General features: G+C 43.4%; 1 protein-coding gene across 1 annotated transcript in view; it reads left to right on the top strand.

The window, feature by feature from the left end:
* The window catches only part of LOC138973266 (protein turtle homolog A-like), a gene marked incomplete in the record, with an annotated part of 385,171 nt that overhangs the window by 207,361 nt on the left and 160,348 nt on the right, over window positions 1-17,462 (top strand). The window contains 1 exon segment of the mRNA XM_070345987.1: window positions 13,204-13,388. Within this exon segment, the coding sequence (XP_070202088.1) occupies window positions 13,204-13,388 (185 nt within the window).

The raw sequence follows: 17,462 nt of genomic DNA, 5'->3' as shown, positions 1-17,462 counted from the left end.
GAAAGAGTCGATTTTAATGGTGAAGCTTTTTTTTTTTAAATGAAAGGATAAAATACATAGTCTAAATACCACTCGATCTTAGTGCGTTCATGGTTGAATGACCTGATGCTTTGAATACAGAACTTATTGAATAATACTAGATTACCACAGCAACTAAGTATACAGATTTATTATTGTAGTAATACATGTCCGGGCTTTACATGATTCCTATTATTTGATAATTTAGATTAGTACAGAAGAAATGCACTGCAGACACCAGAATATTTATTTATTGTTAGCGTTGGAACAAAATGAAACACAAGAAAAGTTCGCACTCTTTTCTTTGTACATATATCTACAGCAGTTACGAATCAATGTGACATTTCTCTCAGTCTACATGACTGCAGTTTTCCCCCCATGTTTGCTTTCTTTCAGAAGTGCCATTTATCTACCTGTATATGCCATTAAGTTTCTTGTGTGTGTTAGGGGTGATTTTTTCAGAAACTTTGCAATTGGTAGCAAAAAATATAAAAAATTAAAGAATTAAAAAACAAAAACAAGAATGGTCAGTTATTTTAACGCTTAATTTTTAACAAAACAAGATATTCACGAGAACATCTACCCAATGGTCTTGATGGAGGACAGACAGACACATAATTATGACACCAGTGAAGCAAACACTTATCCGAGAAAGCGTTGGTTGTGAATTTTGTTTGGCAAGATGGCGAACACTGATAACAATGCCATGTCATATCTTATTTATAGCTAAAAAGAAGTGATCACGTATGGTATTTTGTAAACCGGTAGTAAGTAAACGTTAATACATCCAACAAAAACTGACCACGTGTCCACAGCAACCGGTCAAACTAAGTTGGAACTTAAGTGATACCTTTATTTCGATACGAAATTCTGTTTCATGCAATCAAAACCGGTAGAGCTAGTACTGTCCGTTTGGTAATTACTGTTCTGGTATTTACACAAATACCAATTGAACACTGGATATTTCCGGTTACTGTGAACACTGGTAAATGTACAATGTCTTCTGCAAACTGTGTACTGGTATTACCAAGTTTTGAACAACAAAACGAAAACTTTTGGGAATAAAAGCAAGCACAATTGTTTCACAAACGCGTGAAATTTCAGTGTTTGAGAAATAACTTTCAAAAATTAATTAGATCGTATCGCAGCGTCTTTTATCTTCATCCTCTTTCAAAAGCAAAGAAGTTCTATTCAGTTTCCTGGGAGCAATATATTTTGACGTGTCCTGGATATTATTTTAATGATAATAATAATAATAATAATAACACATTCTTTTATAGCGCTGTTCACCGCCAATTGGCAGTCTCATGGCGCTTTACATTAGACATTAAGATTCAACATTTTACATATAAAGAGTTTCCTCGTAGGAAATAACATACAAGCATTTCACAAAAGTTGAAAAATTCATAGACAACGACCACTTATAGTTATATAATTTTATTCTTTGAATTCCTCACACAAACTGTAATATCTCAAGTTGTAAAATTCACGTGGAAAAGAGGAGACATAAGTTTTAAGTTCTTCCCATTGATTTCTCATGTGCACCGTCCCATGTCAGTCCAGGCCATTCAGGTTGGAGAAAAAGCATTTTAAATGACATCAATGTTCTGTTTTTCAAGAAGATCTGTCGCCATATTTTGTTAATCATATTCCGCCATGAAATAATTAGTATAACTGTTAAACTTGTTGTGTCCCTTTGTAAAAAACTAATATCACATCTTGATAATGATCCAGTTTTGCTGGGGAAGTAAAAGAATATGAAACAAATTCAGGAAGCATAAGAAACTATATTGTTCTAATGAGTCTCCTCTTGGTTGGAATCTCCTTTTGCTTCGCATGCCATGTTTCACCGTTGGCAGTGATATCGTGTTTCTTCTTGGTTGTCTTGTCACGAGAGTTATGATTTACTGTGCTGTTTAATGATCGTTTTAAGTGCGCGTGCACCCGGTATCAATAACCTTCCACAGGTCACCGTGACCTTTCTGGTTTGCCGAGATTGCTTGGTGCATCATCGTTGCAATTAATTATCTTTTTTTGTGTGGAGGAGTGCGGGAGGGGATGTGTTGGACTGGAAATTGTGTGTCATCATCCTAGTTACATAACCCCCTATCTCTTCTTTAGTTCTCTCCAAGCCTGTGTCTCTTTCACCCTCATGCCTCGTAGTGTTGCAGACACCTCTTTTAGTCTTCTTGCACACTCTGTCTTCCTATATCTGTCTCTTTTTCTCTGTCTTTCTGTCTCTCTGGCTAACTGGCTAACTGTCTATCTGTCTGTCTGTCTGTCACACACATACTCTCTCTCTCCTCTCTCAACTCTCTCTCTCTCTCTCTTCTTTTTCTCTCTCTCTCTCTCTCTCTCTCTCTCTCTCTCTCTCTCTCTCTCTCTCGCTTTCCCTCTCTCTTTCCCTCTTTTTCTCTCTGTCTCTCTGCCTGCCTGTCTGTCTTTCTGTTTGTCTGTCTGTCACACATATGTCCACTCTCTCAGTCTGTCTGTCTGTCTGCCTGTCTGCCTGCCTGTCTTTCTGTTTGTCTGTCTGTCACACGTATGTCCACTCTCTCAGTCTGTCTGTCTGTCTGTCTGTCTGTCTGTCTGTCACTCTGTCGGTCTATTTGTCTGTCTGTTTCTGTCTCTCTCTATTATTTTAGTCTCTATCTTCCTATCAAACGGGAATACAACAAAGTGAAACGCATGTCCTTAATTCCTCAAAGCTGTCACTTGGGACATCAAAACTAAATTCCGTAGTGTAAAGTTAAATTTGTTCATTTCTTCCAGAACTCACCCACTTTTATCGTTTCACCTTTACAGACTCCTACTTTGTAATTTACATCAACCTGTCCTCTCCCGCTCATCCCTCCACCCTCTTCTCACCTTTTTGTGGGGCTGGTTCGTGTTTGCTTCAGATTGAAAATGTCAGGAGTGTTGAAACGTCGAAGTCAGGTTACCGGGCATTGCCGTGGTGAGAGCCAGATCAGGTTTTTACCTGTCGCGAGTTGTGCTTTTCTCCACCGACAAAGATGGAAAATGTCATGTAACGTGCAGGTGTTCGGTTTTAAACAATTTGTTCACAATTCATTTATTTGCTTTTATTTTATTTTGTTGTTTTGTCTATTTTGTTGTTTGTGTGTTGATTTTTTTTTTGGGGGGGGGTGTGTACTTGGTTTTAATATGTTGGTTCTGGTTTTTGGTTCTCGTTCATGTCGCAAGAATGAAAAGTGTTTTCGTATTAAGAGTAGAATAGGTTGCTCTATGGTTTTGGGTCCATATAGAGGTGCTGGGTATGAGTGGAAGGGGCGGGGGGAGGGGGGTATGTGTGTGTGTGTGTGCGTGCGTGCGTGTGTGTGTGTGTGTGTGTGTGTGTGTGTGTGTGTGCGAATGTGCGTGCATCTGACTGTATTTCTGTCTGTCTGTTTGTGAATGTGATTGCCTGCCTGACTGTGTGGTTTTAGTGACGGCGTTTGAAGTTGTGCGCCGTATTTTTGTTGTTGCTCCTTCTACTTATTTGCGCATTATAATATGTGACCCTCCACCACGAAATGAGTCGCATGTCATCTCGCGCGGTTCTGCGTAAGGTTTAATGTAAGTCCGGGGAGTGTCTAGTAACAGTGTGAGGGTCACCTAAGTCACAGGCTTATAACTCAAACAGTTTTCGTTCTTTTCTAAAACGGTTTTCACCACTGGATAAGAAACTCTTTAGGAAAATGTAAAAATATGAAAATTATGCAAAGGTGACATGCGACTCATTCCGTGGTGGAGGGTCACATATAGCTTCTAGTTTTTGTTCACCTTTTCCTTTTATTTCCCCGTTATCTTGCGGAGAGTCGTATGTCTTCTTTGCATCGGCTCTTCTCAGTTCTTTCGTGTACATTATCCGCCGTATGGTGTTGGCAACGCGCTCGATATTCAACTGTTGTCGTCACCCTTTTAATCTTCCATGCACCTCTTCGTTCGACAGAATAAATATCTTTCGAGTTCGCGCGTGTCTTTTGCATTAGACTGCCTTTAACGATGATCCTTTCTTTTTCTTCTTGGCACAGGTTTTTGTTGGTTTTTGTCACAGTCTGTATTACTCTCTAGGCTTTTTTTTTGCGTTGAGTTTTAGAATGTCTATCTTGTGCTGTTGACATACATGTACGTCTTTTTCGCGTTCACTTTTCTCAAGCATTCTCTCTGTCTCTGTTTCTCTCTCGCTCTCTCTCGCTCTCTCTGTATTTCTGTCTCTATCTGTCTTTGTCTCTGTCTCTCTATGTCTCTCTCTCTCTCTCTCCATCCCACCCTCTCTCTCACTCTCTCTCTCTCTCTCTCTCTCTCTCTCTCTCTGTAGTTCTCTTACTCTCTGTCTGTCTCTCTCTCTGTCTCTCTCTCTCTTTCTCCATCCAACTCTCTCTCTCTCTCTCTCTCTCTCTCTCTCTCTTACTCTCTGTCTGTCTCTCTCTCTGTCTCTCTCTCTTTCTCCATCCCACCCTCTCTCTCTTTCTCTCTCTCTCTCTCTCTCTCTCTCTCTCTCTCTCTCTCTCTCTCTCTCTCTATCTCCGTATTTATTATTCTTAACCCTCATTTGTTTACTCACGTCCCTTCTCGTATCTTTTAACGAAGTTATATTTCATCGCCCATTTTTCTAGCGCGTTTTCTGGCAAACTTCATTTTTCTGGCAAAGGAAACAGAGAAAGAAAGAGGAAGGGAGGCTGTGAAAGACATAGAGTAGAGAGTGCACGTGTGTGTTTGTGTGTGTGTGTGTGTGTGTGTTCGTGTGGTGAGAGAGAGAGAGAGAGAGAGAGAGAGAGAGAGAGAGAGAGAGAGAGAGAGAGAGAGAGAGAGAGAGAGAGAGAGAGAGCAATTCACATCAGTCAGTGCAGCGATTGCTCAACTTTTGCCCGCAGGGTTTCGCTATAGCGCAGAGGTTTGTCCTCGCCTACCTAATTGCTTGTGGCAAATTACTGGTGTGAACGTTCCCATTTGTCTTGTGGCCTGGTGAAGGAACGAGAGAGAGAGAGAGAGGGTTAGAAAGAGAGAGAGAGAGAGAGAGAGAGAGAGAGAGAGAGAGAGAGATAGAGATAGAGAGATGGAGAGAGAGAGAGAGAGCGTGTGTGTGTTGGAGCGCGCGTGCGTGTGTGTGTGTGTGTATGTGTGTGTGTGTTCGTGTGTGTATGTTTGTGTGTGCGCGTGTGTGTTCTTTTATTAATGTATGAACTAGTTCGATATATACATATATTATATCACGCAGTTTTTGCAACCCCCCTTCATCCTCGCAACCCAGTGACCTATTTGATGGTGTGACATACCTGTGCTGTTCTTTAATTTTGAGATCGAAAATACGTTAACGTCTGGGGTGTTATTTTGATGAAAATACCAAGCTACTTTTTGTCCTTTATCTCAAGATCAGATTACTTCTTCTTTTTTAAATTATTTGGCTACTAGATTGACTTTGCAGACCTGTTATTACGCCGAACTGCAGGATAGATTTTTTGTTCCTGATAGCTATGCGGTATGTGGATCAGAATTCGTGTGAGTGGGCGGATATGTGAGATATGTCTTTATATCAGATTTAGTTCTATTTCTTTATCTTTTCTCTTATGAGAATGATTGTGTTATTCTTTTACCATTGTATGCGTAATTGTTTTCTTTTTCTCATCTTATTTGTATGTGATCTGTTTCTCTCTTTTTCTCTGTCGATTTTTGTCCTTCTTTCCTACCTTTTTTACATTTAGTCAAGTTTTGACTAAATGTTTTAACATAGAGGGGGAATCGAGACGAGGGTCGTGGTGTATGTGTGTGTGTGTCTGTCTGTCTGTCTGTCTGTCTGTATGTCTGTCTGTCTGTCTGTCTGTCTGTCTGTCTGTCTGTCTGTCTGTGCGTGTGTGTGTGTAGAGCGATTCTGAAAAATTGCAGTGCGTTCAGTTTCATTCTGTGAGTTCGACAGCTTGACTAAATGTTGTATTTTCGCCTTACGCGACTTGTTTACATTTAGTCAAAACTTGACTAAATGTTTTAACATAGAGGGGGAATCGAGACGAGGGTCGTGGTGTATGTGTGTCTGTGTGTGTATGTCTGTGCGTGTGTGTGTGTAGAGCGATTTAGACTAAACTACTGGACCGATCTTTATGAAATTTGACATGAGAAATCCTGGGAATGATATCCCCGGACGTTTTTTTTCTTCATTTTTTCGATAAATACCTTTGATGACGTCATATCCGGCTTTTTGTAATAAAAAAATCGGAGAGGGATTTATTTCCCAGTTTTTAACTCTGTGCAGACTCTCCCAAGTGTCCTAGCTAACACGCCCGATTGATTGAAATTTCGCAAAGCAATCTTCGACGAAGGCCGGACATTGGTATTGCATTTCAGCTTGGTAGCTTAAAACCTAATAAATGAGTTTGGTCATTAAAAATCGGAAACTTGTAATTAAAATTATTTTTTTTATTAAACGATCCAAAAACAATTTCATCTTATTCTCCGTCATTTTCTGATTCCAAAAACATATGCATATGTTATATGTGGATTACAAACAAGCTCTGAAAATTAAAAATATGAAAATTAGGATTAAAATTAATTTTCCGAAATCGATTTAGAAACAATTTCATCTTATTCCTTGTCGGTCCCTGATTCCAAAAACATATAGATATGATATGTTTGGATTAAAAACAAACTCAGTAAGCTAAAAAGAATAGAGATACAGAAAAGCGTGTTATCCTGCTCAGCGCGACCACTACTTCACTGCCTTTGCCAAGAGCGGTGGACTGACGAAACTACGAGAATGCGGTCTTGGTGAAAAAAGCAGTGCGTTCAGTTTCATTCTGTGAGTTCGACAGCTTGACTAAATGTTGTTATTTCGCCTTGCGCGACTTGTTCTTTCTTTCAAAAGCTGTTTTAACCGAATGGAAAAGATGATAGGATCGGCAGAGGTTTTGAATGGCTTTGAGGCAAAACATGTTGTGGTTTAATTGTCACCCTTTTTTAATCGAAGTGAAAAGTGAATTGCAAATAATGTATGCTTTGTGTTGTGTGTGGGGTTTTTTTTCGATTGAAAGAAAATGGAAACCAAAAATGTTTCAGTGGTTATTATTTCAAGCGCGCACTATATCAGCAAATGTCAATTCTAAGTTTGTATCCAAACCCCACATGTAATTGTATCATCAAAGATTTTAAGCTCACGCCCAAGAAAAAAAAGCACTTTGTGTCAATAAGGGAAATTGAACAATAGAGCTGTTTTAATTCTGTTTGATTTGCATTTATTGCGTCATTTCATTTTTGTTAGGATGAAGGAAAGAATTTTATGATATTCCCCTTTGCATTTAAACTTCTCCTGTTGTTGTTGTTTTGCAAACTCTCATTATGGGATTTGAATAACTCTGTTCAATTGGCCCATAATCATGTTTTGCAAAACACACCGTCCATTGAAATCAAATATTTCATGGAGATCTTGTTTAAACTTAGCAGCGATTGCTTGGGGATTGAATTCTAGCATTTAAACAGAACCAAGAAATGTTAAGAGGCATAAACACACCACAAACACTTTTGCTGGAGTCTTCACGCTTACTCACGCACACACACACACACACACACACACACACACACACACACACACACACACACACACACACACACACAGAAGGAACCTACCCCTCATAAATATAGTTAGGTTACTCTTACTTTATATTATTTATGCTTACTGCTATTATTGATAAAAAGACCAACAAAGACCGACCGCACTTGTTACAAGTACATAAACATAATTTCTGGTGCTAGCCACACGACCAGCAGGCCTTCTTCTTCTTCTTTCTTGATGTGGACTGGGTTCATCCGAACGTCTGTAGTCCAGCGGCGGAGTACTGAGTAATTGGTTACTGGTGGTGGGTGACCCAATAACTCCGAAAAGATGGTTAAAAGTGAAGGAGCAACTGTGGTCTTAGGGTCGAGCTTGTTCCACTGACGCAGTGTTCGGGGGAAAAAGGAGTTGAAGAGAACAGGATGGGATGCCCTCTCCTGGAACAGTCTTTGGGCTCCTCTGGTGCGGCTGTCGCCAGAGGTGTAGAACTCGGCCTTGTTGATGTCGACTATGCCTGAAAGTGGCGAGTATTTTACTCGCCATGGCGAGTAGAAACATGTAAATGGCGAGTAGAAATGTTAATCTACTCGGCAAATGCGAGTAAAGTTGCGAAAACAAATAGTTGGTTTGGCGAGTAAAATTTGTTCTCTGGCTAGTAAATTATGAGAAGTACTAACCAAAGGCCAGTACACCATTTTGTGGACTTTCAGCGCTGGGACGTAAATAACATAACGTCATTCTGTATCTTTAACATCACTTGTAGCGCTTGCAACTCTTCCTCAAAACTATCCAAACGATGTTGTTCATCTTTGCGGGCAATAATCCTGTCTCAAGGTCTCATTTGCTGGCTAATTAATTATGCATGAGACGGACACCTTTCTCGTGGTGAACAAGGGGTTAGGAGTTGTATCTTACACCATCTAGTGTGAGTCAATCGATGGTAGTATTTGTAGTCTTCATTATCTGACAGTGATAATTTGGTTGTTAGTGTCGAAGAGTTTTAATTTCTGTCGTGTTTGCTGTTCGTAATTGTGAGTTTACTGTTCTTGCTGTGTTTGTGTTCGTGAAGACCTTGTTAAAGGCTTTCGATGCGTTTCTTTTTTTACCAGTTTGCTTTTGTGTGTATGTGTGTTTGCTAAGCAACTCCTTTAGTTTTGCCTTAGGTTACACTTGAAACCCCTTATTCTCTCTCTCTCTCTCTCTCTCTCTCTCTCTCTCTCTCTCTCTCTCTCTCTCTCTCTCTCTCTCTCTCTCTCTCTCTCTCTCTCTCTTTCTCTCTCTGTGGACCTTTTGTATTGTCTTGTCTGAATACTTAAAGAAACGACCCCAGCCCTTCATAAAGTAAAATAAATTAAACAAAATTAAAACAACATGAAATGAATTCAAATCAAATCAATTCAAGTCAAAGCAAATCAAATCAAATTCAATCGAATCGAATCGAATCGAATCGAATCAAATCAAATCATATAAAGACAAAAAAGTGTGTTTGTTTTTTTAGAGAAAATAAAGCTTCTATCGTGAGCTCCACAAGTAGTCTCCATCTCCCATGCACTCAAAGCGTTGTCCGGAACATGCAGAACACTCCGCAGAGAATTCTCGACACATGCCTTGGACAGCTTCCATGTGGTCGGTGACACCACACTACTGATGGGGGGCTATCAGTATCACTTACAGCCGTAGATACATTTTGTATGATGGTTTGAAACCTGAATGAGTGGGTGAGCCACACAGACGTGTCGATGACTGGTGGACCATTAGGGGCAACGAGGCTTGCTGATTGGATGGTGCTAGTTTCCTTGGGGGTGCTTAATTGTACTGTGAAGGTTTGAATGCACCAAGACAAACCATGAAGACAAGGTCAAGATAGAGGACCCCGGTACTTGCAGTGAACCATGACAGCGCTAGTGGTCTTCGTAGGGCGGGGATATAGCTCAGTCGGTAGCGGTACCGGTTTAAACCCCAATCGTCTCTATCGGCGTTGGTTCGATCCTCACGTTCGGAGAGGGATTTATTTCCCAGTTTTTAACTATGTGCAGACTCTCCCAAGTGTCTTAGCTAACACGCCCGTGTACACGCAGCGCACGATAAAATTTAATAACCCAAGTTCACAGCAAAAGTTCGAGGTCTTAGAAAACATGAATTCATGTATGCATGCAGAAAAAAGGAGAACAAAATGGGCAGCGCCGTTGACTGTATGACAGCTCGCTTTCCCCAGAGAAAAAGCAACCCGAATTACCATGAGGGTAATCTCACGAGACTATATAAAATGTAACTTATCCTAAATTATTTTACTTTACTTACTTACTTACTTACTTAAGACTCAGTTCCACAAGAGGTCATTGTCCTCTGCAGATCTGATTTCTTGAAGTACACCATTAATTTTCTGCCTGAGACACTCGAACACTTGTAAATGTGGCCTTGGACAGCGAAAAGACACAGTATCTATACAGAAACATTAACGCCGTAATATCCAACAATATTACAGCCGACATTCTTGTAATAGAGGCTGTGATTTTTACACAATATAATGTAATGTGCATACGAGCCACAAGACACAATTCAATTCAATTCAATTCAATTCAATTCAATTCAATTCAATTCAATTCAATTCAATTCAATTCAATTCAGTTCAATTCATCTGGATATATTGTTACCCTCGTTGGCATGCGTATCCTCTCGGGTATGAGGGGACCTTCAATGCAGAACAGGTCGCAATATCCCACCACAGGAAGGTCTAACGTTAACCTAAAGAACCGTCTAAACGTTCTTGGAAATGTCGTCTGTGCAATGGGTACAACATACACTCAAATATCGACGGAACTTTGACGCTAAGAGATCGCACTGTCCATCCAACGGATGATCTTAACACTCTGGAAAATGTCTGCTCTGCAATAGATACAACATCCACTCATGTATCGACATATATATGACTATCAGAGACCCCAATGTCAAGGCAATAGGCGATCTACACGCTCTTTAAAACGTTTTCATCCTCTTGGGTGCGATATCCACCAATATTCAGAAGGGACTTTGACTCAAAGCGATCATAATGTCCACCCAAATGGCGATCTAAACGTTCTTGAAAGTGTCTTACTTGCAATGGATACAACATCCACTCATTTATCAACAGACATTTGACCCAAAGGGATCGCGAAACGTCCATCCAAAACACTATCTAAACGCTCTTTAACACGTTTTCAACCTCTTGGGTGCGATATCCACCGACATTCCGACGAACCTTTGGCACAAAGCGATCAAAATGTCCACCAAAAGGGCAATCTGAACGTTTTTGAAAATGTCGCCAATGCAATGGATACTACATCCACTCATTTATCAACAGACATTTGACGCAAGGAGATCGCGAAACGTCCATCCAAAGGGCGATCTAAACGCTCTTGAAAATGCCTTCAACCTCATGGGTGCGATATCCGCTCATGTCTCTGTGGACCCTTGGCGCTAAGCAGGTCGCGCTACCCATCCAGCGACGGCAGGCGAGACCCAGACCGGGGAAAGCGAGACAGAATTGAACCCTAGGGGTTTCCAGTTCCCCCAGCCCCGCGCAAATGGTCTGATGTAAAGCGAAAACGATTTCCTTTCAGTCAAGTATAGACCATCTTTTTAGGCAAAGTGGGGGTGTGTTTGGTGGGGGAGAGACTGGAGGCAGGGTGAAAGAAGGAAGGGGTTGGGGCTCACATGTATGGCTTTTTTTTTCGAGATGGGGTATAGGACGGCGGATGAAGAGACGGACAGATTTGTTTTTATCGGTATTTAGATCAAGGTGGGGTGCTTGGGGATTGAGGGGGAAAGGGAAGGAAGGGTGTCTGACCTATTTGGCTACATTTTGCAAGGCGAGGTGACGGGAGAGGAATAGAAAAGGGGCAACATCCTTATTGTGCACTATGAATATAAGTGTGAAAAAGAGATGAGGACTGAAGGGAGGGTATGTGCGCGGGGTTTGGGGATGGGTGGTGGGTAGAAAAATCCCTCAATAAAGGTTATATATTTACCACCATGTTTGATGCATGGGGGGATAAAGTGAGTGAGGGTGCTCCGTTACCTACTTGTATCATGAGGATCTCGGGGGGGGGGGGGGGGGGGAGGCAAAAGAGAAGGGAGAACATATCCGTCTCAGACTCAGTAGGAGGGCTTGGTGTGTCTGTGTTTGAGGGAGGGGGTCGGTTGGATCGAATCACTCCATGTGTTTCGTGGTTGTTAGGTGTTTTGGAGATGGGGTGGATTCCGTATGGGAATTGGGGATGACTGAAGTCTGATGCTTTGCTTGCGTCAATACTAGTTACATTTAGTGAGGGACGCCGAAGAGGCTGACACGTGTGCTATTTTGGATGTTGACATCTGTTTGGTATACCATGCCTCCCTCCTTGTCCATGTCTCTCTGCCCTGTCTCTCTCTGACGCTCTCTCTCTCTCTCTCTCTCTCTCTCTCTCTCTCTCTCTCTCTCTCTCTCTCTCTCTCTCTCTAGCTCTCTCTCTCTCTCGCTCTCTCGCTCTCTCTCTCTCTCTCTCTCTCTCTCTCTCTCTCTCTCTCTCTCTCTCTCTCTCTCTCTCTCTCTCTAGCCCTGGATGAAGAAAGTGTACTCGAAGCAACTGCACAATTTATTTCTAAGGCACTAAACATGCGCAAAAAGAAACTAGATGAGTCAAGCTGAAATGATGTATAATGTAATTTTTACGTACGCAAATGTTGGACTGGATGGTCTTCTCATTTAAATCGGGTTGCGTGTACATGTATACGCGTGGATTTACACGTGTGGGTGTAGTCTATATAAGCGTATATGTGTGAGTGTGTGTGTGTGTGTGTGTGTGTGTGTGTGTGTGTGTGTGTGTGTGTGTGTGTGTGTGTGTGTGTTTGTTCGTCTGCAGCCATTGTTGTTTTTGTATAGATATGTATTTATACATGTTCCCCTACTAGTCACGCAAGGGTAACGCCGACTAGTGGTTTATTGGTTTTAAATATGTGTGGTCTGCAGATTGATTGGTTTTATGAGTGTGTGTTAACTGTTGGATCAGTATTTTCCTTTGTGTGTACATACTATACCTTGCTTTTTACCCTTAGTCTTAGATATTTTTGTTTACCTATGGCTTTCGTGTCGGTGTGTTTTTTGCTCGTACTCATAAACTAGTTTGCTATGTTTTTGTTGTTATCAAGGTTTTGTCCATTCGTCCTTTTACCCCTTTTATGAATGATGCAGAAATTGTTGTTTTACCTTGTCTATAAGGCTTTTATTAGCTAATGACAATAAAGTGTCAAAGCCTCAAAAAGCCTCTCTCTCTCTCTCTCTCTCTCTCTCTCTCTCTCTCTCTCTCTCTCTCTCTCTCTCTCTCTCTCTCTCTCTCTCTCTCTCTCTCTCTAGCTCTCTCTCTCTAGCTCTCTCTTTCTAGCTTTCTCTCCCTCTCCCCCTCCCTCTCTCTCTCTCTCTCTCTCTCTCTCTCTCTCTCTCTCTCTCTCTCTCTCTCTCTCTCTCTCTCTCTCTCTCTCTCTCTCTCTCTCTCGCGTCACTGGTGTACAAGATGTTTTTTTCTCTCTGTCATTTAAAGTTTTTCCCACTTTTCGACTGTTGTCATAAAATCCACACCCACCTCAAAACACCCATTTAAAAACAATCCTCTACTCTGTGTACAAAGGGCCAGCCAGCGGTCAGAGGCCAGGGTCGACGTTGACCAAGGTGGCAAGTGTGGGTGGTCAGCAGGTGCTGGACTGCGAGCTGAGGTACCCCCAGGGCAAGGACAACCTGCAGTTTATCCTCTACTGGCGCAAGGACGGCATCAAGGACCCCATCCTCATCAAGTACGACGGCTACTCCGCTCAGGTACGGTCATTGTGCGGTGTATGTTGGTGGTGGGGTGGTCGGGGTGATGTATGTAGCGGTGTGTGTGTGTGTGTGTTGGTGGTGGGGTGATGTTTGTAGCGGTGTGTGTGTTGGTGGTGGGGTGATGTTTGGAGCGGTGTGTGTGTGTTGGTGGTGGGGTGATGTTTGTAGCGGTGTGTGTGTTGGTGGTGGGGTGATGTTTGTAGCGGTGTGTGTGTTGGTGGTGGGGTGATGTTTGGAGCGGGTGTGTGTGTGTTGGTGGTGGGGTGATGTTTGTAGCGGTGTGTGTGTTGGTGGTGGGGTGATGTTTGTAGCGGTGTGTGTGTTGGTGGTGGGGTGATGTTTGTAGCGGTGTGTGTGTTGGTGGTGGGGTGATGTTTGTAGCGGTGTGTGTGTTGGTGGTGGGGTGATGTTTGTTGCGGTGTGTGTGTGTGTTGGTGGTGGGGTGATGTTTGTAGCGGTGTGTGTGTGTGTTGGTGGTGGGGTGATGTTTGTAGCGGTGTGTGTGTGTGTTGGTGGTGGGGTGATGTTTGTAGCGGTGTGTGTGTGTGTTGGTGGTGGGGTGATGTTTGTAGCGGTGTGTGTGTGGGTTGGTGGTGGGGTGATGTTTGTAGTGGTGTGTGTGTTGGTGGTGGGGTGATGTTTGTAGCGGTGTGTGTGTGTGTTGGTGGTGGGGTGATGTTTGTAGCGGTGTGTGTGTGTGTTGGTGGTGGGGTGATGTTTGTAGCGGTGTGTGTGTTGGTGGTGGGGTGATGTTTGTAGCGGTGTGTGTGTGTTGGTGGTGGGGTGATGTTTGTAGCGGTGTGTGTGTTGGTGGTGGGGTGATGTTTGTAGCGGTGTGTGTGTTGGTGGTGGGGTGATGTTTGTAGCGGTGTGTGTGTTGGTGGTGGGGTGGTTGGGGTGATGTGTGTAGTGGTGTGTGCGTATGTGGGGGAAGCACATGAAAATAATTCCTATTTATATGTAAATATGAAACCACACTTAGTATAAGCTTAGCTTGTTGTGTGATCCCAATTGTCAATGATGAAATATAAGCCTATATGCAACCCCATGTAACCTCATGTTACAAACAGCCACACACACAACAAAAAAAACATCTTGTTTTCTCCCTCGACCACTTCCTCCGTTTGCATCAGGACCACGGCATTGAAGCAGCTAATCGTGCACATGTTGTAGTCAACTTTTAGAAAAGGCGACTCAAAGTGAGGGTACAATCAAATGCTGTTGCAACGGGTGTGTTGACGATTCCAAGTTTACAAGAAAAACGTCAGTGGCACCCATTAACTTAAGGGCAGGAGCTACCTTCAAATACACCGTTTTTCTCTTCAAGTCATTTGACCACAGCATTTATGAAACAGAACTGTTTGTGTTAAAATTCAGTGTGCTTTTGCTTCAATCTTTCTTTCTTTATTTGGTGTTTAACGTCGTTTTCAACCACGAAGGTTTTTGCTTCAATGTATGTAACGTAATAGTATATATGATATAAAACAAAATGTGCTTTTAGATTGACTTAGTAAAAATTATTAAATGAAAAATAAGCAAAGCGTTGAATCGAAACATGTTAGTTCACGGATGACAAGATAATTTCAACACTATTCATCAGAAGGATTTGAACTTTTGCAGAAATGTTTTAGACATGCTGATTAATGATTTGTTCAAACGGAAAAGTTAAAGAGATACACATTTTCCAGTTTTCATTTTTTTGTTTACCCGCAAAGCAACATTTGTTGATCTTTAACTGTTTTTCCTAGAGAAAATCGTTTAAAAAAAACACATTTATCAGAATGTCTAAAGCAATTCTGCAAAAGTTCAAATCCTTCTGATGAATAGTGTTGAAGTTATCCTGTGCCCTCTTCGCCCTTCGTGTCCCAAACATCCAGACTCGCAGTGGCAGCTTCTCCCCTTCCGTGCCGTGCACAGCCCTGTGACCCAAACATCCAGACTCGCAGTGGCAGCTTCTCCGCTTCCGTGCCGTGCACAGCCCTGTGACCCAAACATCCAGACTCGCAGTGGCAGCTTCTCCCCTTCCGTGCCGTGCACAGCCTTGTGACCCAAACATCCAGACTCGCAATGGCACATTCTCCCCTTCCGTGCCGTGCACAGCCCTGTGACCCAAACATCCAGACTCGCAGTGGCAGCTTCTCCGCTTCCGTGCCGTGCACAGCCCTGTGACCCAAACATCCAGACTCGCAGTGGCAGCTTCTCCCCTTCCGTGCCGTGCACAGCCTTGTGACCCAAACATCCAGACTCGCAATGGCACCTTCTCCCCTTCCGTGCCGTGCACAGCCCTGTGACCCAAACATCCAGACTCGCAGTGGCACCTTCTCCCCTTCCGTGCCGTGCACAGCCCTGTGACCCAAACATCCAGACTTGCAGTGGCAGCTTCTCCCCTTCCGTTCCGTGCACAGCCTTGTGACCCAAACATCCAGACTCGCAGTGGCAGCTTCTCCCCTTCCGTGCCGTGCACAGCCCTGTGACCCAAACATCCAGACTCGCAGTGGCAGCTTCTCCCCTTCCGTGCCGTGCACAGCCCTGTGACCCAAACATCCAGACTCGCAGTGGCACCTTACCCATTCTCATCTTTCAGGCTGTCACGTCCATCATTTTAATCTGATCGAGCCCGCAGTCAGGAGAGAGTGTTGCCTTAATCTCCCTAATTTTATTCCCCCCGCCTTAATCTCTCTAATTTCATCCCCGCTAACCGCTGGAATTCAATTCGCTTTAATCTCAAATCCGCCTAACGCGGTGGTGGGGGGCTGATTGTCGGACGGAATGCTGGCTGCGCGCTGATTGGCTGATTGGGCGTCTGCAGCTTTGCTGATTGGTCCAAATGAAATTAGACATGGAGGCGCCAGACTCGACTACCGCGGGAGTTTGAAGGTTGGGGGAAGAGCGGGGGGTAATTTGATCGGAGTGTGATAATGCCAGGTTCGTGATTGGATTGAAAAGCGACGTGTGGTGAGCTGTGATTGGTTGACAGCTGGGTCATGTGACCCTCGACGCGCTTTCGGTCAGGTGTCCGGCTTTGACTTTTTGCCGCAGGATCGCCGTAGTGACTTTGTTGATTTTGTTCGCGCCTCTTGAACCGTTTTCCCAGCAACACTGCCACAACCCTAAACAATCACCAGCAGCACCCAAACAAAAACAATATAAATATGCAGATAGATAGATAGATAGATAAATAAATGGTCATATAACTGCTAACACACACACACACACACACACACACACACACACACACACACACACACACACACACACATACACACACACACACACACACACACACACACACACACACACACTCTCTCTCTCTCTATCTCTGTCTCTCTTTTTCTTTATTTCTAACTCCCAATCTCTCCTTCCCTCTCTTTCCCTCCCTGCTTCTCTCTCTTCCTCCCTCCTTCCCTCCTGTTCAACTAAAGACCCAAAACCGGCCCCCGTAGCGCAGTGGTTAGCGCATCGGGCTGCGGGCCGGGAGGTCGTGGGTTCGAATCCCATCAGGGTCATGTGGGTTTTTCGGGCTACGGTCGGCTCCTACCCAGAGTGGAAGTGCTATGGTTCCTATGGGAAGGCTGGGATCACACAGCCGAGTGTCATTCACTTAACGAATGCGACTTTGAGGGTGCTCAGGTTCTTTATACCTGACCAACACCGCAGGTGCGGCAGTTCTCGGGCCTGGTTGACGCCAGGATATATTATGACAGTAAGCGTAGAGTGCTGCCCTGTCACGTAGTCTCAAAAACCAAATTGGAAATCCAAAGCATCATCATAATCATCCTCATCTCATTAATCATCCAAAAATATAAATTATCCTTGCTCTTGTGGCCCTTCATACCCAGAGCTCTCATGGTGACCTTGGTCTCAGTGTTTCTTTTCGATCCTTCCCTGAATAGTAGTTCTGCTGTCAGTCTTCAACGTGTGACGTTCTGGGGGGTCGACGGAGGGACGTGGTGGCGGTCTGCTCTCTGAAGGGGACGCTCACTCAGTCTGGCTCCGCGACTTAAAGTCACTGTCGTTTGTAGGGGGCATAGTAGGTAGTGGACTGCGTCCGTTAGCTCGGGACAGACCCAC

The sequence above is a fragment of the Littorina saxatilis genome, linkage group LG8 (genome assembly GCF_037325665.1).
Source record: "Littorina saxatilis isolate snail1 linkage group LG8, US_GU_Lsax_2.0, whole genome shotgun sequence".
NCBI lineage: Eukaryota > Metazoa > Mollusca > Gastropoda > Littorinimorpha > Littorinidae > Littorina > Littorina saxatilis.
Note: the sequence above shows the minus strand (reverse complement) of the source record. Positions and strands in the feature narration are given on the sequence as shown.